The sequence below is a fragment of the Theobroma cacao genome, unplaced genomic scaffold (assembly GCF_000208745.1).
Source record: "Theobroma cacao cultivar B97-61/B2 unplaced genomic scaffold, Criollo_cocoa_genome_V2, whole genome shotgun sequence".
NCBI lineage: Eukaryota > Viridiplantae > Streptophyta > Magnoliopsida > Malvales > Malvaceae > Theobroma > Theobroma cacao.
Genome location: NW_017234718.1, coordinates 235520 through 263333, shown reverse-complemented (window position 1 = coordinate 263333; position 27814 = coordinate 235520). Strand labels below are relative to the sequence as shown.

The 27814-nt window shown below is 32.2% G+C and overlaps 4 protein-coding genes across 5 annotated transcripts; 2 read left to right on the top strand and 2 right to left on the bottom strand.

The window, feature by feature from the left end:
* Positions 1 to 3288: 3288 nt before the first annotated feature.
* LOC18586882 (polynucleotide 5'-hydroxyl-kinase NOL9) lies at positions 3289 to 8559 on the bottom strand. 2 transcript variants are annotated; one of them, XM_007010459.2, is made up of 9 exons: positions 7872 to 8559; positions 7312 to 7409; positions 7157 to 7190; positions 6857 to 7026; positions 6496 to 6679; positions 5764 to 5944; positions 5268 to 5367; positions 4638 to 4703; positions 3289 to 3956 (listed from the first exon to the last, which is right to left on the bottom strand). In XM_007010459.2, the coding sequence occupies exons 1-9, from the start codon at positions 8057 to 8059 to the stop codon at positions 3895 to 3897; spliced, it is 1083 nt and encodes a 360-aa protein (XP_007010521.1). In that variant the 5' UTR covers positions 8060 to 8559; the 3' UTR covers positions 3289 to 3894. The 2 variants fall into 2 exon arrangements, with proteins under 2 accessions (XP_007010521.1, XP_007010520.1); XM_007010458.2 differs by having other exon boundaries at positions 4638 to 4765; positions 7872 to 8558.
* Positions 8560 to 9845: 1286 nt separating this feature from the next.
* Positions 9846 to 10453, bottom strand: LOC18586883 (auxin-induced protein 15A). Its single transcript, XM_007010462.2, has one exon. The coding sequence runs from the start codon at positions 10345 to 10347 to the stop codon at positions 10042 to 10044; it is 306 nt and encodes a 101-aa protein (XP_007010524.1). The 5' UTR covers positions 10348 to 10453; the 3' UTR covers positions 9846 to 10041.
* An 8454-nt stretch (positions 10454 to 18907) lies between these two features.
* On the top strand, positions 18908 to 22856 carry LOC18586884 (serine/threonine-protein kinase ATM). Its single transcript, XM_007010463.2, has 2 exons — positions 18908 to 19161; positions 19298 to 22856. Exon 2 carries the CDS (start codon positions 19318 to 19320, stop codon positions 22546 to 22548), a length of 3231 nt encoding a protein of 1076 aa, XP_007010525.2. The 5' UTR covers positions 18908 to 19161; positions 19298 to 19317; the 3' UTR covers positions 22549 to 22856.
* Positions 22857 to 23945: 1089 nt separating this feature from the next.
* On the top strand, positions 23946 to 26420 carry LOC18586885 (MATH domain and coiled-coil domain-containing protein At3g58270). The gene is made up of 5 exons (XM_007010464.2): positions 23946 to 24154; positions 24231 to 24360; positions 24453 to 24622; positions 25090 to 25484; positions 25563 to 26420. The coding sequence occupies exons 1-5, from the start codon at positions 24079 to 24081 to the stop codon at positions 26229 to 26231; spliced, it is 1440 nt and encodes a 479-aa protein (XP_007010526.2). The 5' UTR covers positions 23946 to 24078; the 3' UTR covers positions 26232 to 26420.
* The last annotated feature ends 1394 nt before the right edge of the window (positions 26421 to 27814 follow it).

Sequence of the window (27814 nt, the reverse complement as noted above, 5' to 3'; positions counted from 1 at the left end):
CCTGTAACTTCATCACTCAAAATGTCACTGCCCATTTAAAAAAGTGATCTTATTCATGTTCAGATCACAATATATTAATCACGTATCCTAGTCCAATCCCCATATTGTGGCGTGTATGGCTTGCAAATAGAACTCCTATTCGTGAATACATAATACGGACCAGCAGTGGATTAGGATTGATTCACAGGTTGCTGAATATTTCTGTTTGTGTTTGAGAAAACCTGTAGCAAGTCTCCATGCCTCTAAACTCCCGATTTAGCCAAGACATTAGCATCCTTATTAGCTTCACGTAACACGTGTTTACATGTTGTTTTAGACTGTCCATGCACGATAGTCACTCCCTCATTCTCCATGGGGCATCAAGAGGTTTCATTGTCCAAGCCACTGCATTTCTTGAATTGCTTTTAATCCACAAATCAAAATCACGAAACCATTCAGAGGTCGTAAAGATAATGAAAGCTTTCCTAATAACTAGTATTTCGGCTAAAGTAGAGTCGCTTCTACCAAACATTGTATTTTCCTTTGCTGCAATTAACAAATCTTCATAATAAGAAAAATGATTGAGGATTATTGGGTGTCACCCATTTAAAGTTCCATTCTGCACACCACATACTCCATACCTTCCACGATTCAATGCAAGTAAAAAATAGGTGACTAACAGTTTCACTGTTTTGTTTGCAAAGTAGATAGATTGTCTGCTCTTCTCCAATTAATCGTCTTTTGGAAAGTTCATGTTTCACTGCTATCTTCCCCCACATAAGTTGCCAAATCAAAATCTCGACTTTACAAGGGGCAAACCCCTTCCACACCTTTTGCTAAAGCTCTGCGTTGTCATATTGCATGATTATCACAAGTCGATAAAAGGATTTCGAGGAGAACATACCACTTGTTTTAGGTTTCCAAAACACCCCATTTGGCATGGAATCACTAATAATATGCTCTCTTAAGTAACTCCACAGTCGAGTCCATTGTTCAAATTCCCACCCGAACAATTAGCTGTGAAGTTCAATTTTCAACTGCCAAGTATTATTCTGCCATTCTCCAAAATCCCATATATCCTACCCTTTTTGTTAGTGGACAATGCAAAAAGAAGTGGTAATCCATTCTTGAGAGCAATTTCGTCCATCCATTTATCATGCTACAATGCTATGGAATACCCATTACCTACAACAATTCCAAGACTAGTTGAAACCTACAAAAAGAATTTGTTACTAGGTGAAAGGGGAGAAATAATATTTTCTCAAAGATTAAAGCTTTTACAAGTAATAGCAGCATTGGGCAAAAGGACATTTGGCTCATAGTCATTCTTTGCTATCAAGATTTTTGTCCATAGACTATCTTTCTTGTTCTCAAATCTCTCCAACCATTTGTTGAGTAAAGCCCGATTCTTTATTTCTAGATCAACCTATCAAAGAACACCCATATCTTTGTCTTGGCAAATTACATCCTAATTAGCATAATGAATTCCCCTATTTGTACAATTACCATCCCAAAGAAATCTCCATTGAATTTCATCCAATTTAATTTTAACCACTTGAAGCATCTTGAATAGTGATATGAAAATATAAGCAAACTACTTAGCACAGATTTTATTAAAGTGACTCAGCCTCTAATTGAAAGCATTTTAGTTTTCCACCCATTCAATTTAGTCTCAAATCGATCTAGCGCAAGTTTCAATAGTTTTCTAGAAGCTTGGGCAACCCCTCAAGGAAGTCCCAAATAAGTAGTTAAGAATTGGCCTACCTTACATCGAATTCGTTCTACCCAAATTCCAAGTAGCTCTGAATTGATGCCTATCCCAAAGAGATTGCTCTTCTTAAAATTAATCTTCAACCTCAAAACAATCTAAAAGCATCTTAACACTCTTTTTAAAGTAAGTAAACATTCCAAATTAAGTTTCACAAAATAAAAAAAAATGTCATCAACATATTGTAAATGTAAAAGACTCAAACCTCTTTTACTAATGGGAATACCATTGCAAATTTGTTCTGGCCTCCGACCTCTACCTTTACCATGAGACAACTAAAAGCTTCAGCAACTATATGTTGAACAAGAAAGAAAATTGTGGGCACTCTTGACCAAAGGCCTCATTGTAATTTAATAAGTTTAGTAGGTGAGCCATTAACATGGATGGAGACTAAGACTATAGTGACGCACTCCATAATCCAATTACCCCATCTCCTTTCAAAACTATTATATGTTCATTTAATTAATAGTTTCAAGTACTATATTCTAATAAAACATGTATCACTCTCTATTCTTACTTGTATAATTTAAAAACCTCATCATCGATGTATAAAATAATTTTTCCAAATCTAAAGCTAATCCAAACCAAATCCAATTCCAAATTTTGGGGAGGAGGATAATTAAAAGGTCCATTGACAATATATAAAAAAACAATTATAATGGAATCATTTTTAAAGTTTTTTCAGCAAAAATTATTCTCCTCCTCTGCCTTGTTTCCAAGCTTTTATATCTAATTTTCATTATCACCAACGTTGCTCTCAAATCACCAGTAATCATATTTCAATAATTCAATTAACCCGCATGTCAGCAATACAATTAAAACATTGTCTTAAACCAACAACACTAACTATAGTTGCTCTACGAGCAAAGCAAAATTAGAGTTTGCAATTTTGGACACTACGCCTCAACACACAGCATAAGAAGACTCGAAGTTAAACGGAATTTAGTTTTATCGTGTTTCGTATCTTAATCATGTCAACACATTTAAGACATAAAAATTTTTATGCCTTTTAAAGATGTCAAATACGGTTCATACATTTAAATCTATTTAATTAACCGTGTTTAACTCGTATAAGTGGACACGTTTATTAACCTATTTAAGTTTAATAGTAAAAGATTATTTTATTGTGATAATGGATTTTATAGATGTTATTTATGTTAAATTTTATTATATTTGATTATATTATTAACTTGTTATAAATGGTTTTATGATTATTGATTTTAAATTTAAATAATAAAATTATATTTTCATTGAAAGTATTTAAATTTAATCATGTATTAATTAATCACGTTAATCATGTTAAAATTATATCATGTTAAGCCTTTAATCGTATCATATAAAATTTAAACCTACATGTTTAATAAACGAGTTAACGATATTGGATCGTATTACATGATTATTAAATGTATTCGTATATGTATTTCAGATCTTGACAATTAATTAATCGTATTATGTCCATGTTTACCTATATAACTGTTAATACTTGTGTTTATACAAAAATAGTAAAACACAATAACAAAAATTGTCAAGTCTAAACAAAATCCATAAAGCAGCTTTGTTGGTTTTGCATTATGATATATACAAATGGCTGGTTTGGCATTTAGATATACAGTTTGATCTACAAGGAAAGCAAAATCCATAAACCAGCTTTGCATACTGATGTCTTACTCAAATAATTACAGCCCCTTACAGTATGACTAATATTTCGACATCAGTAAGAAGAGCCCAACTTTTCATAAAGATATGAATGTGTTTAACGTTTAGTATGTTTGGTAGATATGCATGAATGCAGCAATTAGCATGCATATCTTTCCATACAAGATATCCCCTGCCTCCTTATAGTGTGTTTGGTAGGAATGAAGGAAAATACAAGGCAAAAAGTGAGGAAAGAAAAAAGGAAAGGCCTCCATCTTACCCTCCTATTAAACATAGTGCAAGTATTATGTGGTATCTTGTCAAATTTTCGATAGTGAAAAAACTATGAGAGCTAATTCCCTGTTAGTTCAATCCAAATATAGAAGCCAGCCAATGTCACAAACTGGCCACTGCCTTATGACAACAGTGCCGATATAAGCAAGCTTGGAATATTAATTAGTTGAAGACTGATGACAGATATTTGATGAAAATGACTCTTCAGGTTAGTAGAACTATCCGGTTAGCTTGTAGGCAGAACATTTGAAGATACATAAGGTGATCTGCATCCCTTGACCTGTAAAATTACAAATAAATAACTAACTGATCGCCAAGATAAGATCCAAAGTAGTAATAGTTAAAGATAATGCTATTAGTGCTCTGACCACACAGAATGTTATCAAAGAAAATGGGAAAACAGTGGAAAGACCCATCAATTACCAACTTTATCATTCAAAATACTGTAAGCCAATGCATTAGAACACAACAGAATCTTAATATTTTGAAGACAATATGGTGCAAGAGGATGTACATACTACATAATATATAGGCGACTAAAACCAGTAAAATCGAAATTTTAGTTTAGTTTAGAATGTGGATACAAGTTAAGATGACTGACTAGAGAGGTATTAGTAGTGATACAGACTGCACACAAAGAAGACACCACTTAATTCAGCTGGACTGCTTCCCATAGAAATTTTGCAAGTATATATTGCCCTCTTAGGACCAATTAAGTGGTACTTTTCTCTCTCCTACCCACCCATCCCCAATATTCCCCACACCCCCCCCCCCCAAACCACATCTTGCGTTATAAGAACCATGCATCATATATACTCTTATCCATGTAAATTATTCTAGTCAGTCTATCTGGCTAACCCACCTCCAAAAGAAGGGGAAAATGGGGGAAGGATTGCAGTGAGAAGGCATAGCAAATACAGTTTGGCCTTTACAAATATTACAGTTCTAAGGCTCAACTTACCTGCAACAAGCAAGTAGGAATTTGAATATACCCCTGCAGCAAAAGATTGACCTTCTCCAGAGTGCTCTGTGGAACAGGAGTGATCATATAGAGCAAACCTTTGAACATGTCAATTCCTCTCACAATTCCTAGTTCATAAAGGCAACAAATAAGAAGAAACAGAATAAATCAAGTTACTTCAATACTACTTTTAATTCCTGATGGGGGAGAGGGGTAGAAAAGTTCCTGCTGATATTTACCCTAGGTAAGCCCCACTAGGATCTTATTCACCTCGCCATCCAGCCCATCTCATTGACAGATTTTCTATTTGCTAGTTTAAAGATAGTGATCAGTTTTCATACTTCATTTTCAGGAGATTTCTAAGACCGCATATTATTCTATAAAGATTTTATCTGTATGTGCCACAAAACGACCTACAATATGTTGGCGGTTTGTTTGTCATGGAAGTATGAATTTATATGTTTATGTGCTATTAATTAACCATAGATGGATAGCCATAAAGGCTTCTTGACTTCTTCCAATAAAATGGATAGAAAGTTAAGGGATCAAAAGACTATGCAAATCAAAATAATGAAGATAGAGTTACTGATGATCAAGCAAATCAACTGAGGCAGTGTAACCCAAACCTACCAAGACCAACACACCAGGGTAAACTTTCAGACTCCTCTGAACTAACAGCCAAGCCAACAATAGTTGCATTCAAACTGTAGAAAATTTCAGTGCTTGGGACCTAGAATAAAAGGCAAACCATTATAGAAGGAGTTCACTTGTAGGGAATCAATTTTAGTATAAAATACAAAAGTAAGAGAGATGCTACAAAAAGTTTGTATTGGCTGTGCAATCATCACTAAGTTCTTAACATTATGTAATGAAAAAAATTAATAGAGAAATGGAGGTCTCGTTTTTTGAAACACAGAAGTGGACAAAGATTCCAAAACAGCATCAAGCATTTCTTTTTTTTTTTTTGGTAAATGAAGGAAATATTATTGTGAGGAAAAGGTGTCAAACAGGGCACGCAAATAATACAACCAATATAACTGGCCCCTCATAGTGAGAAAAGGCTAATATGTTGTTCTCAAAGGAAATTTTATTGCAAAAAAAAAAAATTCATTTAATGATATCTAACCTGGCAATGAAGATGTCTGATTTTGATACTTGATATTGGAACTTCATAAGGAAAATGAGAAGTAAGTGCATATGCAAGTTCTTTGATTGTAGTAATAGGCTTGTCATTAGGAAAAATCTGCCTAAAATAAGCCATTATCCGTAAATCCCGCAAAAGGCGAGCATCCTTCTGTACTAGAACTCTACAAAAAATAGAAATTAAGGTAAGATGCAGGAAAGCAAAGCTACATCTCCCAAGAATTATTCATGGTTTTTGGCAAATATGCACAATAAAGAGATAAACCTTCAATCTAGAAGAATCACTAATTTAGTATCAATAATAATCACAAGATATGTTTCAAATTGGAATTTCAAAGAAAACATCTACCTTAACGCAGCAGCATAACAAGATAATATTAAGCAGCCAAACAAATGCCATTAAATTCATACTAAAGTAATTTATCACTTGAAATGGGCACCCCTGTTACAATTTAGATCTCAATCATATACAAGTGTAGGTAATATGTACCAAATTGGTATATAAATAGACAACAGACGCATAAGATGTGAAAATTATTTAATGACCCATAATATCAGGTCCAACTATGTGAACCCAGCACCCAAAATCATTGAAGTAAGCTACATTGTTATAAAATTCTAGGGTGAAGAGGCCAAATTTAAAAAATCTATTTAACTTACTGAGATTCAAGATCTGAAAATTTGTTAGTTAACCTGAAGGTGGCAACAAACTTACGATCTATTTAAGGAGTCCTGGCAAGCTGATTTAATCTCTATGATATTAACCATCCCATCAGAATCACCATCCAACCAGAATGCTCCACCTGGCAGATTCTTACTCCCAACAGATATGTTTATCTTAACGACATGAGTAGGAGAAATGTATTTCAGCATATCCACCAATATCTCATAACCAATACCTGACAAATAAATGATTTTCAAAACATTAACAATATATTTCTAGTAAGTTACATCAATCTTTGTATGACAAAAATAGATATCTGGAAAATGTCATTTCAGAACAACAAGAACTGGTTATGATAACAACTAGCAAAGAAACAAGGGAATGAGTCAATTGGATGCAGATCATAGCATACCTTTCACCCAGCCAGGGGTATTGACAACAAGGGGCAATTCAGTCCTACCAGCAAGTTCACTCTCATCAAAAGTGCAGTATTCCTTTCGATAGTAATCATAGAGGGTAAATGCATATTTCAAGTATGCTGATGGGTCCCTTTTTGAAGAAATGTCACCAAAGAAAAAACACCTAATAGAAAATCAAACTGAAGATTTTTAGTGCCCATTACAAACAGTAACAAATAGATCTCAAGTTCATTCTTGAAATACTCAATCCAGAACCAAAATAAAATTAACAAAAAAGGTAAAAATATATGTACCTCTCAGGTGTCTTCAAGCATGGGATTGCCAAATCTATTTGGACAAACAAAAATTATACGAAAGCCCCAGTCAATAGACAAAAAACAAGTTTATTAACCCAGAGAGGAGATTTTAAGGATATGATGGAAAGACAAGAGTTAAGAAAGCCGAATACCTGCGGTTAGTTTGTCAACAACCGTAAGGGACAGGAAACCTGGAGCAGTGAACTCAGGCTGCCCAACATCTGCGTCCAAATAAGCTACTTTTTGGTACCTGTTAACAACATACCGACCAGATGATCATAATAAAGTTATTAATTCTCATAAAAAGAACATGCAATATTCAATTCAAAAGGAAGGTCACTAAATGTCTGTTTACAAATAATTGCTTAGAGCTCCGGCTTTGCTTTTTCCATCCACTTACAAAATACAACAGCAAAGAACAGAATTTTTGCCCTCCATAATAACAGCTTGAACAAGTCCAAATAAATCAAATAGATATATTAGCCTTCATTTCCTCACTCCATAAACTACAATTAGCCGCAAAAACTGAAATAAAATAAAATCTAGGGCAAACCCATTAAAAACACCCCTAAAAAAAATTACTTCAGATAATATCATGCATATTTAAAGAATTAAACATAAACCCATTTCAATACAGGTAAATCAAAATACAGAAAAATTTTAAAAAAAATAAACACCAATGATTCTCTTAATGATATAACAAGGCCCTAACCTTTGGAGAAGAATGTTAAGGAGGAGACGAGAGAAAGTGGTTTTTCCAGAGTTTTTGGCACCACAGATGAAAGCAATAGGAGGTGGCGAAGTCACTGAATCATAGGCTATGGAGTCTGCAGCCTCCGACCACTCTTCTGGTATGTATATGTTTGCCGTTGAACTTCCAGATTCCAATTTAGAATCCATTGTGGGAGGAAACAAAACAAAAAAGGATTTCTTATCCAGTCAAACTCGCCGTTTACAATTTTTTTTTCAAAGTTACTGAATGGTTCCTGTTATGAAGGCGACGGCGACGGAGACGGCCACCAGAAGTGTGGGGAAGGGATTTCAGTTTGTAGTCCTTCTTATGGGAAAAAGAAATATTTTGGGAAAAAGAAATATTTTGGGAAAAAAATAAATGGCTAGAAAGATAGAGGAGAGAGAGGAAAAGACAGAGCGCTTTTTCCCCAACGGCCGGCGTCAGGAACGGCGGAGAGCCGAGGGAGTTAGCGTTTTTAGTGAGAGATAAGGGTTTTAGGGTATTTAGAGGGCGTCCTAAACGGCATCGTAAGCTGGAGCAGAGGGAAAAAAAAACAGAGGCCAGCAAGCGGGTCGGATCAGCCCAGATCCTGCCTTTAGTCTGGTTGAAGTGTGCTTTCCCGATGACAACCAAATTTTTCAAAAGGGGAACTTGGCCTCTTGTTATAAATTTTTCAAAAATTTATATTTGAGGCATAGAAAGGGTAAAAAAGTTTTATATTGTCTGTTTACCATTAAGCGCCACTTGTTTCATTAATAAATAGGAATAAATAATTTTAAAATTAAAATAAATACTAAAAATTTTTAATATTTAATGGATTTTTATATTTATTTTATAATGAAAGAATTCATGAATTAATTTAATTATTTTAATTAAACAACACGGTATGCGCATGATTTTAATTTTAATTAGTTCGTGTAACCATTTGAAAGTTTACATGCCTTTTTTTTACATACTAGACATAAGTTATGTATGTTTATACCCATGTAGAAATGCTATATGTGTGAGGATTGGCTTTCCAATGAGCATACCAATCTCAACTCTCCCAGTAAAATCTGTATGAAAAAACAAGAAAAAAATATTTATACAAAGAAAAACAAGTAAAATAAATATATTCTCTCCATAATCTTTTAACAGTTGAGCATAAATAAATTTCAAGCATAACACATATCAAGTATAGAGAGACTTGTGGAGGAGAGATTAAAGGGAGTAAAAAAAAACTTTGGTTTTTTATTCTATTAAATCTTAAATTTTTGTTATATTTATTTTTGAGATCTTAAAAGTTTTTATCTTTATTTATTAATGAGATGGCACTTAGTGGTAAGCTCACCGATTGTAAAAGCTTTTTATACATTATTATTGTATCAAATATAAATTCAAATATGAATACGAATACATTTATTAAATATACAACACCATCCGACACAACATACTTAACACGTTTACTAAACAAATCAAGTTAAATTTTATACAATACGACATTATTCATAATTTATTTAAACAATTAATACGATTAACACGATTAAATTAAAATATAAATAATTAACAATGAAACATAATTTTATCTTTCAAATTTAAAACTAATAATTATAAAAACAATAATATTCATCAAGTATAATAAGCTCTACCATCATGATCAACCATAATAAAAATCCATCAAAATCATCGTCAACCATAATAAAATAAAGTATTTATATGAGGATTTAAACCTATCGAGTAAACACGTTACACAATTAATTAAATGAGCAATAAATAGGTCATAGATTATATGGATACATGATAACATGATTAATTAAACGTATTCTAAACGAGTTAAGCATATGTGCAAATTTTAAATATAAAATACGATTAATCTTGTATTTTATTTGTATCGCGTTATTGTGTTGTATGCAATATTTCTAGATTTATTCGTTGCTCTCTTGATTACCAAATTATCCACTATTATTCAAGGGGAATTTCAACTAATTCCTAAATTGATAGATGTATCAAAGGGCCATTAGTAATTTATTGTAATCCAGCAAATATATCAGAAAAGAAAGGCAACAAAGGGAAAAACAAGACATAATTGGGAGCAAATTTTTGCAGAAATGGGAGGAAATTGAATATGAAATTGAGCAAAGCACGCATGCATGCATTGTAGCAGAGGGATTCATATCCTCCTAGCATTTCCAGCTAATAACCTCTCCATCTCACTCCATTGGCAAGGAACGCGAAGAGCTCCTTTCTGGACAAAGCCAAATTCTTCCGCAGCTTGCTCCAACAGCACCAAGAAGCCAGGATGGTTTAGATAACTCAAAGGGACAATGAACCTCTTTGTCTTGTCATTTTCTACTGCAAACACCGCAAAGTGTCCTCCCTTCACACCTTTGACTGATGAACCTGATCGATCGCCGCAAACTTGTAGCTTTTCTGCCACAATCTTCATGCCAGAAGCTCTAAGCTTGGCCATGGACATGTTTTTCCTTTTGCTTTTGCTTTTGCTTTACATGAGTTTGCAAGCATCTTACTTGACTTCTTTATACAAGGCTTAAAGGGGCCTTGGTGGCTTGGAATCAACATGCAATGGAAACAACTGCATGTGAATGGAACTTCAAATTTTATCTTCTCATCAATTCATTTTTGATATGTCCCTTTTGGCTGGTCACATCTGTCTTTTGCATTATTACCTTCTTGTGAAGGAGCTTGTACTTTTGGTCCTTTTCAGGCAAGTTTCTTATAGTTTCAACCTTATCTTCACTGCTTCAATGCATATTTTAAACAAATTTAGAGAATAACAGTTGTTTTAGAAGAGAACCACAAGTGATTCAATTAGGCTTTTAAAGGCATTGGAACAAAATTCACCTAAAGGTCACAAGTCATATGAAGTATATAACATTTGGTGAAGTTTATGCAAAATTTTAATTGGGTCGACCTTTCTATATAAGACTACAATCATATCCTCAATAAGAATAAACATTTTGATGATGTATCCGGTGAGTGACGGATTCAAAAATTTATATAAATGAGTGGTTAAATGGTAATCATATAAAATTATAAATCTATATATATCAAATGTTATATAAATATATTAACACCCGAGCATTTGGGTCATTGATTGGTGCATAATCCTTTGACTAAATAGCAAGATTCGAATCCCCTCTTCTAATTATATAAAAAAATATTATATAAATATATTAATAAAAAATTTAAAAACTGAAAAATTGAGAGATCACAATCATCACCACCATCTTCATTTGTCAAATTAAAAAAAAATATTATTAAGCAATAATTTCAGTTATTAAAATGGAATTCTAGAGTCATTTCCATAAGGTATATGTTAGGCCACATTCATTGGCATTTATCTAGTAGGTTTCTCATTGCCAGTACCTTTGTGCTTCATTAATGAATTTCATGGATGCTTTATGATTTCCATCATCGGCCATGTTCTTTAGTCAAAGGCTTCTCATCAATCATGTGTTTGGGTTTTTTAATCCATGTTCCAATATTTCATGCTCGAGAAGGGTAGCATAATGTTAAGGTGTCTTTTTCTCTTATTTAAGGTTCTGCAATGCATATATATATATATTGGAACAAAAATATTTTATTGTTAGAAAAATATATAATATTAAAAAAAATTTCTTCAATTATTTAAAAAAATTTAAATAAGTATTGATTGTTTTATTACGTTTAATAAAATTTTTATATTTTTATTTTGATCCATTTAAACATTTATAATTAATGGTTGATTAATTATTGTTAATAAAATATCACTTGTTACTTGTTTTTTTAAAAAAATTATTTGTCATTTTATATTACATGATGCTTACGTGGCATGCTGATATGGCATTATGACCTGGTCATATGGTATTTTCACTTTCCATATCATTACCACATGGGTATAAAATAATAACTGATATTTTAACCAACGGTAATTAATTAACTACTAACCATAAAAGCTTATTTGACCAAAAATAAGAATACATGGATTTGATTGAAAGATATAGAAGAATAAAAATTTATTTAAATTTTCTTAAATAGCATTTTAGAAACTTTTTCAAATATTATATATATATATATATATATATCCTTAATTTCATATTATAAATTTGTAAAGATATCTATTTATAGTCTCGAACCTAAAATGTTCTCTTTCTAACCAAATCCAAACTCATCTTCATTACTTAAGCTAAGCACAAGTGGCTTAACCTCATATTCTTTCTTCACAAAATGCTAAAACTATTTAATTTCTATGACAAATTAAAATTTTTTTTTAAAAAAAATTCCTTAAATGTGTTCAAATACTAATTTCAATACTTTAGGATCCCCTTACTCGAGTTTAGATCCTTAATAACATTTTTTATCGATTACTTTCTAATATAATTAGAGGAGCACATGTACTAAGATGCAGGAATTGGTAATCAAATTTATATACAAATATTTTTTTTTGGCTTAACATAATATGCCCAAAAAAACCTTATCCAAGCATTCAGTCATGAGGACCAAAGAATAATCCAAGGCTTGGATAATTGGTGATGGAATTTAAAGGGAATCATACTGTGAATTTTTCCTCTATAAACCATACTCATTCACGAGCTCTTGAATCCTTTGCATTCGATGTGCAATCACTTCCTCTGAAACCCATACTCCTTTGCAGTTAATGGTGTAATCCTTCCTCTATAAATCATACTTTTTTCAATTTAATATGTATTTTTGCATTCATAAGAGTGAAGAATTCAATTGTTATGAATCCCTCTGCTCTCTAGACAAAGGATAATACACCAATTCAGAGACGGAGAGAGGGAAGCTAGTAAGGGCGCCTGCTCTCCCTAAATTTTTTAAATTTAATAATTTTTTTTTATTTTTTTAAATTTTAAATTTTTATTTTTTATTTTTAAAAAAAATTTATAATTTTGTCTCTACAAACATTGAATTTTTTATTTTCGCCTCTCAAACATAAAATTTTAATTTCATTACTGCACCAACCAATGAATCAAATGTTTGAGTATTTATTATTATTATTTATTTACATTGAATATAATGAATAAGAAGGTAAAAGAGAGATGGGGAGACAGATGCATGATCTTCCCCTGCCCAACAAACAACCATAAATAAATGAGATAGAGACTGTTCCAAGAATTTGTTAGAAATATCTCCATGATTATGCAACCAACTTTGATACGGATGATCAAATCTGTACCTTTTCTTCGTACACTGATTCATGGGTTAACATGTCTCTACCAAGGTACCCTTGTCTTGGTTACACTAATGTACATGCAAACCTCCAAGCTCCTTAATTCCATGTCGGATAACCATTTTATTCCCAAATTGTCTAAAATAATGTTTTTATCTTTTTATCCCCATAAATTATGTATAATTATATCATAATTATTTTAGTGTTTTATAGTTATAGATTACTTGATTAAAGAGATTATATAGTCAAAAAAATTAAGGAGAAAACAAAACTCTCTCTTCTATGGGAGAAAAATCATTTTCTTTCTGTTGTCCGGATAAGCTTATAAAACATTCATATTAAAATCTTGTAATCACTCTGCATAAATTATAAAAAAGTAAAAAACTTGTATCCGAATATTTGATTTATGAATTAATACATGATTTTCATCTAAAACAAATTTCAAATCCTCTTTTTCCAAATATAAAAAAAAAAATTAAAAGACTTATATTACGTGATAACAAAAATCTTATAATATATATAATATTATTTTATCTCTACTATTTTAAATTTTAAATGCTTATCCATTTGGATCATAGTTTGCAAAATCTTCAAAGTTATCTTATTTCCTTTAATGTTCAAAATTGTATGATTCAAATGCAAAAAGTAAAGGAATCGTCTTAGGCTAGGCTCGGGCATTTATTCTTGGCTCAAGCCAATTATATTTTGGAAAAATATATTATTATTTAATTTTAATTTAATTTAAAATAAATTTAGATATATTCATATATTAGTATAAAATACCTTTTTAAATATTTTAATAATAAAAATATTATATAAATGGACATGGCAAGCTGAGCTTGGGCTTGACTTTAATAAGTGAAGGCCTAGCAATGAGCCCAATTCAGGGAAACCTCCATGCAAAAGCAAAGAAAGATATTTATTTTTGCTCAAAATTAAGAACTAAAAACTTTGAGCTCTAACATTATTTAGATCCATAAGTAATAATCTATATTTGTTTTAAAATTAATGAAAATGGACCAAAACTAAAATCTAATTAAAAAACTACCTTATGTATTTTAAAATTAACCTATTATATTATAATGAATTAACTAAATAATATGAAAAAATCCCAATAAAAAAAATGAAAATATGAAATATTAAAGAAATATATGTCATCATAAATATTATTTACCAATTGGATGAAAAATTTATGTGATTTTAACATAAACGTAGAATGTTTTATTAAATGTACATTTAAGATGAATGAAAATTTTTTTTAAGCATTTTATTTTCTTTCATTTTAAGTTTATATTTTCTCTCTTTTGTTTTCTTTTATTTCTTGTGCCATGTTGTATTTAATAAGTTACATATGAAATGAAATGAAATTAAAGTAAGAAGAATAGAGATACTCGAGCATTTGACTCATTGATTTATGTTTAATCTTCTGTCTAAAGAGTAAGAATTGAATCCTCTTTTTTTAATTAAAAAAATAAAAAGAACAAAGAGAAGCATATAGGAAGAGGGGGAAAGTTCTGGAAATGACTCTTGATTTTCAGTTATTGTGTAAACAGTTACCAGAATCAATTTATACAAGTTCCAAAAGGATAAGAGTTTTGCTCTATTTACAGTTATGTAACTAATATATTTTACAATGTTATACAAATCTAATTATAGTTAAACCTTTATAAATTAATAACTTTGAAATCATGAAAATTAATTAATTAATTGAAATATTATTTAATCAATAAATTAATAATTTATTAATTTATATATTAATTAATAAAAAATAATTTATTAAGGTATTCTTTATTTCTTTTTCTAAAACATTGAACTTAATATATGTATTATGTATTGGGATTATACGAAGTATCTAATTACCAATTTATGAATTATTGTTCTATATATTTATTTAAGTAAAATAAGTTTATGAATGTAATCAATCTCATTAAATAGAAGTTATGAGAAATGACAAAGAAGATGAAGTTGAAAACTATAATTCTGTACTTAAACATTTCTCGTGCAAAGATGCACTCAAAGCAACAATCGTTTTATATAATTTTCTCTTATAATACGAGCACTACCTCGAAGCTTCTTAATGTATTAAGAAAAAGTTAGAGATAAAATTCAAGAAAACATCAATTTCAAGAGAAAACGAGTAACATTGGATTTATATTTTACAAAATCCTCTTAATTGATAATTTTGATATATAAGAAGATTATTGATTTATATTTTAAGTGAGACCAATGTATTTTTTAAAATGTATTATTTTATATATTTTAACGAATTATTAATTTACTATATTGTTGGTCTCAAGTCGAGATCGATTAAAAATAGTATTTAATTAAAATTATTAATTTATTGAGTATTAATTTATAAAGGTTATTCTATATCTAATCAATGAGAATTAACCAGAAATAATGAACTAACTAATCATGGTTGCTCCTTTAAGTCTGGACTCTTTTGGCTACTCCGAACTGGGTTGTCATGGTGTTTTTCTTGATCTTCTCCGGTCTTCATGGAGCGGTTATGTTCGGTCTTTGGTTTTCGGATTTCCACGTTGAGTCAGGAACTTTGCTGTGGTGTCTCTTTCATTTACTTGTTGCTGCGTCAATGTGTACAACATCATGTAGGTTTTTCTGCCTTAACTTGACGAGGAGACCTTTGGTTGTATATGTACAGTTTCTTTTGCCCAAAGCTGCTCTTATGCCAAGAGGACTCTTTCCTCAAATTGGTTCAAGACTTGTTATGGCATTCTTGCTTTGATGATATCAATAAAACTCACTTTTTCTTTTAAAAAAAAAAACTGATCATGCTTAAATAACTCTATAGAATCCTTTTCCTCACAAAGTAGCAATCAATTTCAATATGTTTGGTTTTTTATGAAAGGTAGGGTTCTTGCAAATGCGCAAGCCGACTGATTATCACAATAAAAATCAACCGCATCTGTGTGTGACACTCCAAAATCTTTAAGCAAATATAACGCCCGCATAATTTCACAATAAAAACAAAAGCCATGACTCTATACTTAGTCTTAATGGAACTTCTAACCACTACAGTCTGCATTTTAGACTCCTAGCTCACTAAAGAATCACAAGAGGAAGATGGCAAACCTGTAATCAATCTCCTGGTATCTTGGCAGCCTGCCCTATCACAATCTGTGTAGGCTAGAACTTTGAATTCAGCCTTTGAAGACATGAGAATCCCTTGCCTTGTTGTACCTTTAACGTGCCTTAACACTCTGTATGCAGCTTGTAAGTGCACATTACTAGGCTTATCTCTAAACTGTAGAATCTGCCAGTTAAGTATTACCACTGCTTTTTGTCAATTGGAGTGTAAATTGGCTTTGCCCCCCAAAAATCCATACTCATCAAGAAGAAATTCAAAAATATTTTTCTGATTAGAAACCAAGGGTTTTGGTGGCCAATGGGCATTCAATATTGTGCTCTTAATAGATGGCTAAAAATATGAGGATAGTGCTTGACTCAATAATGCTAAAAGATAAAAAAAGAGTGTGCATTTGCTTCCTCATGACAAACATGCTTCTTCATTGCTTTCCTGCCCACACCCTTTGGTGCTGTCTTGTCTACTACAGTCTTGTACATTTTATTCTTTATTTCCCTATCGGGTGAACATTAATTGTTGCCAAAAATACCTATTCATTATAATTCAAAGCATTATATGTTTCTTGAAGTAGTATTCAATCAGTGCCTAATATTTATAAAAAAAAATTTAAGACATAATACATTAAAAAGTTTTCAAAATATTTTAAAAAAATTAAACAAGTTTTTTTTATTGTGTTTAATGAAACCCTCGTACTTTTAATTTGAAATAAATAAATAACATAATGCTCAAATAAACCCCTAGACTATTCAAGAGTATTTAAATAAGTTTTTATTCTTTAATTACATTTAATTAAGTTCATGTATTTTTATTTTGGATTAAATAAGCCATTATAATTAATGATTAACTAATTATCATTATTAAAAATATCACTTATTATTTTATATTTACATGGCACTTATATAACATTGATATGAATGGTGAAAAATGTCATATGATCATGTTATCATGTAAAATTAACACGCCATGTCATCATCAATTATGATATATTTGCATGTCACATCATAATCAATTATGATATTTTAACATGTTACATCAACGTCACGCATCCTAAAAACAAATGATATTTTGACTAAATTACCTGTTGGACATAACTGACTTATTTGACTCAAAATAAAAAATATAAAAGTTTATTTGATTCAAAATAAAAATACAAAAACTTGATTGAACACAATAAAAGAATAAGTGTTTATTTGAATTTACTTTGATAAATTAGAAGCTTTTTTGTATATTATGCCTAAATAAATCTTTATGATTAACTTTGACTAACACTACTTGTCTTTTTATACCATACGATGCTAACGTGGTATACTAATATATCATATTAGATGGTGATGTGGTATGTTAATGTGGTATGATGACATGATTATATGATATTTTTTATTCTTCACATTAGCATCATGTTAATGCTACACATGCATAAAATGACAAATATCACTTTGATTAATAACAGTTAATTAACCAGTACACAACTTGTTTGAAATAAAAGAAGAATACAATTTTATTTGAATTTTTTATAAATATTTCAGAGATCTTTAAAGACATTATACCAAAACCAAATATATTATCTCTCTTCTAATTTTGTGATTGTAGTGTATCAAATAACATAATTATTATTAAAAATTATATTTTAATAGATTTGATTAACATATGTTTATAGACACTGATTAAAGTTGATTAAAATACTATTTTAGTATTTTTTATTTAATGATTATTTTTACCAAATTCCAAAACAGATAATGCATTAATCATAAAATTCTTTTGTAATCAATTCCAATAAACGCTGGATAACATTTTTTTAAATATCAAATAGGATGCAATTTTATCAATTTTATCTATTTAAAAAATCGATGATAAAGTAAAGTCAATGATTAACATTAATCTATTTTGTTAATTTTCAAAAAAAATATTAGTAGATTTTATCGATTTTCATGTTGAGATAATATTTTATAAATATCGATTTACACTCCTAAATCAATTAATAATAATAATTTCCATAAATTTTTTCATTAAGTTGCAAGTAAATTTAACTTATGGTGTGTAACCTTTAATTCTGCTTCCACTTTATCTTTAGTTGTTCCAATTGAGTTGGAAAAAGGTACATTTAACTTTGAAAGAAAATATAAAATCAATCCTCAAATAAAGAATTTGATAATTAATTAATTATTAGATTCTAAGCTCTTAATTGTTTATGTCGCATTGTGTTGTCGAATCATGGAAATATCACTAGTTTAGATTTTTTTTTTCTGACATAATATTTAAAATAATTTTTAAATTATTTAAGAACATTAAAATAAAATTTTTATTTTTATTATCTTTAATAAGTTCTTATTATTTTATTTTGAGTTAAATAAATTTTTTATAATTAATAATTAATTAATTTTTTATAATTAAAATATCATTATCATTTTATATTACGTGACATTGATATAATATATTAACACATTATAATATATAATGATGTGGTATAATAACATTACTACGTGTTATTTTTTAATTTTAATTTCAATATCACATCAAACGTTATATGAATATAAAAAGACAAGTGACATTTTAATTCAATTTAATTTTTAAAAAATAGAGAGTTAATTAAATATAATAAAAAAATAAAATTTTATTTAAAAATTTTAAAATAATTTAACGATATTTTCCGAGTATCATCTCAAGGAGAAAAACTAAAAAAAAGGACTTTATTATTAGTGAGTGGTAATATCACTAAAATAAAAGAAAAAAAAGAAAGCCTGTGAGTATTGTCAACCTGAAAAAGGAAGCCCTTCTTTTTCTCTATTTGTCACAGTAATTTGGCGAATTATTCGCCTAAATACTCTGCCGCCATTACGCTATTCCAGAATGTACTTTCCCTTCCCTTTCTCTCTTTGTTTTTCTCCTTAAATCTCTCTTCACTACACCCCCACCAAGGGTAAACCCTCTTTTCAACTCGGCTTAGGGGCTCATCATCAACTCTGCTCATAGTGTGAATGCCAGACTTCTCTTAGGTACTTACATTCTCTTTTTTAACTGTTGGTTTTTTTTTAATATGTATTAGTTTTAGTTGAATGAATGGCGTTAGAATAAAGCTTTGATTTTTTTTATTTTTTTATGTACTAACTTTGAATTTGTGTTCTTTATTAGATGCTTAGAAAATAGTGATAATGGAGGACCCTAAAACCCCAGAAACCCTAGAAGCAAAAAACCCAGATTTAGAACTCCTAGAAGAAGCTTCTGAAGCTACCGACTTGCTCACTTTTAGTGAAAGTAGGAATGGGTTAGGCTCCATTTTGGATGTTCAGCATCAAGAAAATGGTAATGCTGTTGGAGGGAATAGCTTAGCCCTGGATCGAAAAGAGAATGGTGTTAGTGTTTTTGAGACTGAAGAAGGTTGTTTAGTGGATGATGGAGTTGATGGAAAGAAAGAGGATCAAATGGGTGTTGTAGTGGCCGAATCAACTGAGAGGTTGGAAGAAAGAGTGGATGGTGGGAGTCAGACAAATGTGTTTATAGAAACTGTTAGGGATGGGGGAACCAAGGAAGATGATGGGTCGGGCATTAATGGAGTTGATTCAGTTAAGAGAATACAAATTTCCGGAGACAACATATCGCTTTATGTGGACTTTTCGGGTCCTTTAAACGAAGTAAATGGCACTGGGTTAATGGGAAAAAATGAAGAGTTTAGGGAAGCTGGAAATGAGGAGCTGATAATTGATGGGCAGGAACATAAGTTTTATGTGGGTGATATTGTATGGGTTAGAACCAAAAGTCAGACTTGGTGGCCAGGAAAGATCTTTGATCCTTCAGATGCACAGGAATATGCTCTCAAAGGTGACCAGAGACACTGCTTGCTTGTTGGGTACTTTGGGAGTAGCCATGTCGCGTGGTGTTGCCCATCGCAGTTAAAGCCTTTCTATGTCAACTTTGAACAGATGACTGGGCAGAACAAAGCCAGAAGCTTTCTTGGTGCAGTTGAGAAGGCTGTGGATGATTTTGGAAAGCGCCTGAAATTGGAGATGACTTGTTCTTGTGTTCTGAAAGAAAAAAAGTTCTCAGTTAGCAATTCTGCTATTAAGGCAGGAGCTTCCATGCCAGAGTGCAAAGTTGGTGCATTAGGGGAGTTTTCTGCTGCTCAATTTGAGCCTGCAAAGTTTCTTTGTCAACTCAAAAATCTTGCATATGTTGTTTCAAAGCCTGGCATGCTTGAGTTTACTGTCATACAGAACTGTTTGTCAGCCTTTTATTGTTCAATAGGACATTGCCAATTGCCCATGCATCAACTTTGGAGAATGACTTATGATGCGGAGAATGCTAGCAGCAGGCCCATGGATGGAAGAGATGCCACTGCTGGTTTAGCTGGAGAAAACAGCATCTCATATAAGTTGTTGCTGGAACAATCTGATGTAACAAAGAATCAGATGTCACAGCTTGATCAGAATGCAGATTTGGCCAAGATCTCGGGAGAGAACTGGGGAGACATTGTTGCTGGAGAAGGTGTTATCTTAAGCAAACTGGCTTTTACTTCAAGGAAGAGAAAGGGGAAAAATTATTCTGAAGTGAGAACTAGCAGCATCCAAATTGAAGGGCCTCATCAGGGTATGTGTGTTTCTTCTGTAGAAAATGGCAATGATATGACCGATTTAAAAAATGAAAAGGCCTTTGAGTTGAGAGAGCGGAAGAAGAGCAAGTACTTGTCATATCCCTATGTTAACTGGGAAAGCAAAGGGTTGACTGAAACTGAAGATCCTAACACCTTGAATGTTTCTCATGAGGGGGTGAATGAATTTATTGGGTCTCCTTCAGTTGTCAAAAGTAGTGTGAAGAGGTTCCAGAAAAATTGGTATAGGAAATTCATAAGGGGGAATAATGTAACTCCTTATCCAGAGCTGATGAATACACCTTCTGCTGAGCTGCTTTCTGAACTACATTTTATAGCTGTGGATTGCCTGTTCTCAACCGAAAGTAAAAACTTTGGTCTCATTGAGTGGTTCTTTTCCAGATTCAGAATTTCAGTATATCATGATGAATCCATTTATGAGATGTACTGCAAGAATATGGTTGGTCAGAAAGAGGCTACAGCTACTGATCCTTTTTTGTCAGGGAATGATTCACATGACATGAAGCCTACTTCCTCACCCTGTATGTATCCTGGGAATAAAATGCAAAAGGGAAAGAAGCTGACAAACTCTGGGAGATCAAAAATTAAGTCTCTTTCTGGCCTGTCAGATGTGAACATAAACTTTGCTACATGTAACTTATCAGTGAAAGAGTTCCAAGCAATGGCCTCTGAAGCACCTAATGGAAAACAAACTTTAGCTGGTCAGCAGACTAAACAAGCTACTGACATACCAGATTTAAATGGAAATGGTGCTATGCCCATCCCATTGGCTGAAGATTCACAAATTATGAGCCATATTGCTTCCGAGCCTAGAAAGAGAAAGAGGAAAAGAGCTGCTTCAGAGCATTTAAAGACTAGAGCAAATGGAAATACTGCAACCTCCAGTTCGTTGTTGTTAGATTTGCAAGTGACAGGCCCATATTCCATCAAAACAATTCCTGAGCAAAGTAACAGGGAGGGGTTGAATGTTGGCCTGCCTGATTCTAGTGGAAAAAATGCTCATGCAAGACCAGACATGGGTGCGCTTGCAGCTGAAATTAAGCCATGTCAGAAGAAGAGAGGGAGGAAGCCAAAAGCACCATCTGGCCATCCAAACCCTATGCTCGCTGCAGGAATACCAGATTTAAATGGAACTAGCAATGAACCCAACATATTGGGAAAAGATTTTCAGGAGGCAAACAATGTTTTATCTGTGGTGAAACCTGTGCGGAAGAGAAGGAGGAGGAAGGGAGAGGCTACTTTAAGCTCAAAAAATATAATTATAAATTATGATAGAGCAGAGGCAAATGGAAAACCCCTCGGGACCACTCTTCTCTTGACATTTACCCCAGGTGCTTCCATGCCTTCAAAAGAAGCTTTAGTGGCAACATTTTGCAGGTTTGGGCCCTTGAAGGAATCAGAGATTCTGATAATGAAAGATTCTAATAGCGCCCAGGTTGTTTTCATGAGGAGTGAAGATGCTGGAAACGCAGTGAAGAGTTTTGAAAAGAGTAATCCTTTTGGCGCAACCCTTATGAATTATCACCTTCAGAATGACAGTATTCTAAATAGTCAACCCATGGAGGTACTCAGGACTCCAGCAAAGCCTTCTGGTTTGACGCCTCACCTTGGTGATGCACCTCCCATTGACTTTATAAGGCAGAATCTTGAGATGATGACGTCAATGCTAGAGAGGTCAGGGGATAATCTTTCCCCAGAGATGAAGGCAAAATTGGAGAGTGAGATTAAAGGCCTACTGAAGAAGGTTAGTTCTCTTCCAAATTCCTCCTCTTCCTAGTTAGAACTGTAAATGGTGGAGGTGTCTATGTAAGTCCTCTGGAGTAGTTTCCCATTTGTAGACTCTTTTGTCTTAGGATCCCTGTCTTGTTCTCATCTTTGGCTGTTGGTTTTGTTAGCCTGCTCTCTCTAAATGTTGATTCAAGAGCTGAGAAAGTTTTTTGTTATATGTATTGAGAGAGCATTAAGCAGCGGCAATGACATGCATGTCTTCTTTCTGTTTTATATAGCTTTTTTGGGTCACTACTCGGAAAGGGGGGCAGTTGAAATGAGAAATAGAACCCTGAACTTGGGCATTTTCACATAAAACCTTGATGTATACACCATTGCAATTTGAATGTTGAGTCTTGAAAGCAGGTGCATTGTTACCCTGGCACCTATTGGAGACTCACACATGGGATATGCATGAGATGCCTGCAATTCTCATCAGTTTGCCTCCCTCTTTCGATTTACTTATGAATTGCTTCTGAACACATTGGTCTTAATAATTTTGAATTAAATTTACACCTTAATTATAAGTTACATTTCTACTTCCTGATCACCATCCCCTTTGATTACAAGCGAGTTTGTATGTTGTAGTATTCTAATTCTTGGTCAGGAAGAAGGAAATCATCTGATCCTATTTACTAAGGTGCTTGTTAATCAGGCAACTTGTACCAGCCTTTTCGCTACAAAAGAAAAATCATCATCATGGAATAAAATATAAAAATTTTATTTTAATTTTAGACTTATCATTGCTTTCAATATAAAAAATTTCAAAGATTGTTTGTACCAAAAGGCCTCAAGGAAGAGGCAGAGTTCGAGGGAAGGCCGGTCTAACTTTGGACCCTACCAATATTATGCTTTCTGAGCCTTTCCAAAAAAAAAAAAAAGTATGCTTGCCATGCAAAGACATCGTTTATTATCTGTTTTTATAAAAAGAATAATGTTTTTAAAAAAATTTAAAATCATAAGTTTTCATTTTTAAATATATTTAATTAAATTTTTATATTTTTACTTTAAATAAATAAATATTTATAATTAATGATTAATTAATTAATATTAATTAAAATATTATTTATTATTTTTTATGTTAGGTGGAATTAATGTGACATTTACTAAAAAATAAAAATATTATATGATAATTTAATTATATTTTATATCAATGCATCACGTCATAATTTATTATAATAAATCAATGAAATATAACTTACTTTTTCTTAGTTTTATAGTTTTCTACTTGTATAAAAGGTTTCCACAGATTCCGTGGCATCATAAAGACAAGAAGTGATCGAAAAGGGGCAATACCTTGAAGGCCACGTAGTGGAAAAGTAGTTAAACTGATAAGGAAGACCAGAGTCAAATGATATTTACTTTGTTGAAAAAATATAAGGATATGGTTCAAGTCAAAAACCAGATATTTTAAAGGCTAAGTTGATCAAATAAACAAGTACTTCATCTCTACTCTACCTTCTCCAGCATAGCAGTTTTTGTAAGCAGATCATCTGATAACGGAAGGTATTCATAAATTTTTTTTTGAAAGTTAGAGTTCATGCATAAAGAAAGGATGTCCATGAACGAACAGAGGAGGGTCAAAGACTGGATAGAGCACGGTCTAGAACTAGAAGGTATTCATAAATAGCTTCACCTTTTACTCTTTAATGCTTCTCCTCCATTTTTCCTTCTTTTTGTTTTTGAGTGCAGTGGATAGTAGTGAGTCTCAGTCTGTGGAGAGTCAACAAGTGAGGAAGTGCACATGGAGGATTGAGAATTTCTCCTGTATTAAATGCAAGAAGCTCTACTCTAACACTTTCCATGTTGGTGGCAACAAATGGTAATTTTGATCTTCTTGTAAGGATTGGGTTGCTTTCCTAATGTTTCAACTTGCATTTTTCTATCACTGAGATCTGCAATTCTGCTCGGCAGGCGACTTCTTGTCTTCCCCAAGGGGAACCCCCAGTGGAACCGAGTGGATCATATTTCATTTTATGTAGATGTTGCGGATGCAGCAACTTTGCCTTATGGATGGAGTAGATATGCCCAACTCAGACTAACTGTCGTCAACCAAATTGATCGTAAATATTCGATTACAAAAGGTATTTCGTTCTAGCACTCACCTCCAAGTCTAAACAACTTCACTTATTGCCTTTTCCCCTCTCTCACTCTGCGATCGTCTTAATTAGTATAAAGTAGCTCTAGTAGACCCACCTCTTTTCCTTTCCTCAAAAGCTTTAGGAACGAAGTGTGAACTGGGGGAATCGTGTTTAAAGAACACAACTTGCTATCATTATCTTCGCTGCTTTCTGTTCTAATTTCTATTCCTTGGCTAATGGAATGGTTCCTCTTATTTTCACTATCTTGCATTTCTCTGTTTGGGGCTCAACATTTTTATTTTGTATATGATCCTGGGCCCTGGCTCAGGTGGTAAATGCTTGAAAGATGGTCGAAACGTGCAAAGACCAGATGCCAAATATGTTATTCCATGCCTTCTTCTTCTTTGAGTTTGTCATCAGATTGTTTGCTCAAATGGTTGTTAATAATTGATACTCTTTGCGTTTGCCAGTTACTGACCATGAGTTTAATGCAAAGGAGAATGATTGGGGCTTCACTTCATTCATGCCTCTCGATGAATTACTCGACCCTAAGAGAGGCTATCTCGTGAATGATGCATGCTTAGTTGAAGCTTACATTGCCACCGATAGGACTATTGATTTGCTGTCAGATGCATTGATAGTTGAACTTGAAACTGCTTCTGATAAACTCAAGAGCAAGGAAGCTGATCATGGTAAAGCAGCCATAGACAACCAAAAAACTGCAATAGCCGAACCAGAGGAAATCACCACTCGGTCATCAGCTATCCTTTCAGCTCCTGCTGTTCTGTCTTCTCCAGGACAAGATAAGGCAGAATCTACCAACCAAAATTTGCCACCTGCAGATCAGTCTTCTTCCCAGAGTGAGGTAAGTCAGCCAAGTTTATTGTAAATATTTTATGCATCTTTGGTATCTCTATTATTACTTTCTTTCCCTTTATTTCAGACCATTGAACCTGAAGACCCTACTGAGGAAGATATGGACACATTCTTTACTAGCTTAGAGTCTGAGCTCGCAAGCGGGAACATGGTTTCTTCTCAAGAAGAAGCAAAGGAAGCTCTGGTCAACATAGATGAAGCCCTGAACATGGCCCCAGCTAACTTTTATGATTCAGGGATGATTTCTTCACTTAAGAAGGCTTTCAAGGTCCTATCTTGTTTTGATTGTTCCTCTACCTTTACGATTGAGCAAAAAAATGAGTTGTTGGCCATGGAGGAGAACTTTAAACAACTACCTGAGCGAGTGGTGAAAGCAGTGCAGGACAAGAATCTCCTTACTGAGAAGGAATCTGTCAAGCTGGCACTTTCTCGTAATTTAGAGGATAGTTTAGTCAAATTTAAAGAGGCCAAGGCAGAGGTGAAACAGGCAGAGCAAAAACTTGCCTCTCTCCATGAGCAAGTTGTTGAGGCACAAAAGAATAAAGAGAATATCTTGGCTGAGCGGAAGGAAATTTTCAAAATTTCCCAGGACTTGAAAGCGCAGCGGGACGCAATGGGAAAGGAATGGCCAGAGTATGCGGCCAAGGCCAAGGTTGCTGAGGAGGAGGAGAAAAGTGTCGAGGCAGAATGGGGAAGAATGAAAGACTTCATCTCTTCTCTCAAAGGAAAGATTTAAAGGGAACAAATTAGCTGTTGTAGAATGGTATTTTGAGCAAGTCTTTCTATAATATATTTGGTGGATGTGCATGATGTAATCGTTTGAACAAGTTCATATTTAGCTTAGGAAATTCCTTGTTTCATTCTCTCTCTCCTTTCCCTTCATCAAATTTTCTTGTTTAAACTCAATGAAGGGGAGGATATCCCATGTCTATTTGGCCTGTAGCTTTAAACATACCTACATCTTTGAAAAATAGGAATAAATAAAGATAATGTTGTAATAATCTATGAGTAAATAAAATGTTTCAAGAAAAGAATGTATAGCAAAAGTAAGAGATTGAAATATTTAACTATGGATTTCTAAGCAGAAAGGTCTAAACATGTAAGGATGATAACATGATTGTTATCTTAAATTGTTTATGAAGTCGAATCTCAACATTGGTATAAGAGCTTTTGTTTGATATTTTTATGTAATATGCATGCTTGATTCTTGATGATAATTAATACGATTGATTTATGTGTTGATTTGGTATATATCGGTTCTCAAAGCTTTTTTTAAAATTTATTTTTCTGTTTTAATTCAATTCTGGACAACATGTAATTAATTTATTAAAACATGTTTTAAAAGGTTTAAAATCATATTTAGTTGAAGAATTAATGATTGGATAAAAAGGCTTGCAAAGCCAAATTAAAACCGAATAGTTTTAAGGTGTTTTGAAAACTAGTGCGTTGATTATTTTTTATTAACATTGGGTAATTGTTATGAGCAATTTTTAATTGTTAAAAATTAGTTTTATTAAATTAAATTACTACATGCTTCGGCTAAACTTGATTTAGTATGAAAAAGGTTCATAAAAATAATTTTTCGAGTTCCAAAATAACAAAGATTCAATATAGAAAATTTTTGGCAGCTATGATCAGTTTTGGTGGCTTAATTCTTTATGAATTATGTGTTTAATTGTTAAACACACTTGCTGAAAATTTTCAGCAACTTTTTCCTCAGTTTGACTCGTGATTTATGGAGTTTTAAAAGCACTTAAATGCCATTTATTTTAATTTTGAGTGATTTATAAAAAAAAAAGAAATTGTTTCCTACTTTAAAAGAAATTCTTAAAATTAAGGATAGTATTTTAATTTGTGAAATTCAAAGGAAATAGTTTCATACTTCAGAAGAAATTCCTAAAGTTATGTGATAGCATTGAACTTTCCTTAAAATTTTGGTTTGACTAGAAGTTTCCAAATTTGTTAAGTCACCATTTAAGTAACTTGAACAACATACAATTTAAGAAACTAATTCATGTTCTAAATGTTAGAAAATAAAATGTTATCTTAGATATATTTTAGGAAGTTTACCTAAAAAAAGATGTTTCCAAGATTAAAAGGAGTTTTAATTATGAAAAGAATTAAAATGAAAAGTCTTAAAAAGGAAAATTTTATTTCAGTGAATTCTAATAAGAAATAAGGAGTAAAATGTTTACTTTTAAGTGTTTTGAAAATAGGAATTTCTTAAACACTAAATTGAAATAAAACAATACAAAATAATAAGAGTCTAGCACTTTAAGTGAATTAATTGATGCTTTTCTCAAATAACACATAAGATCA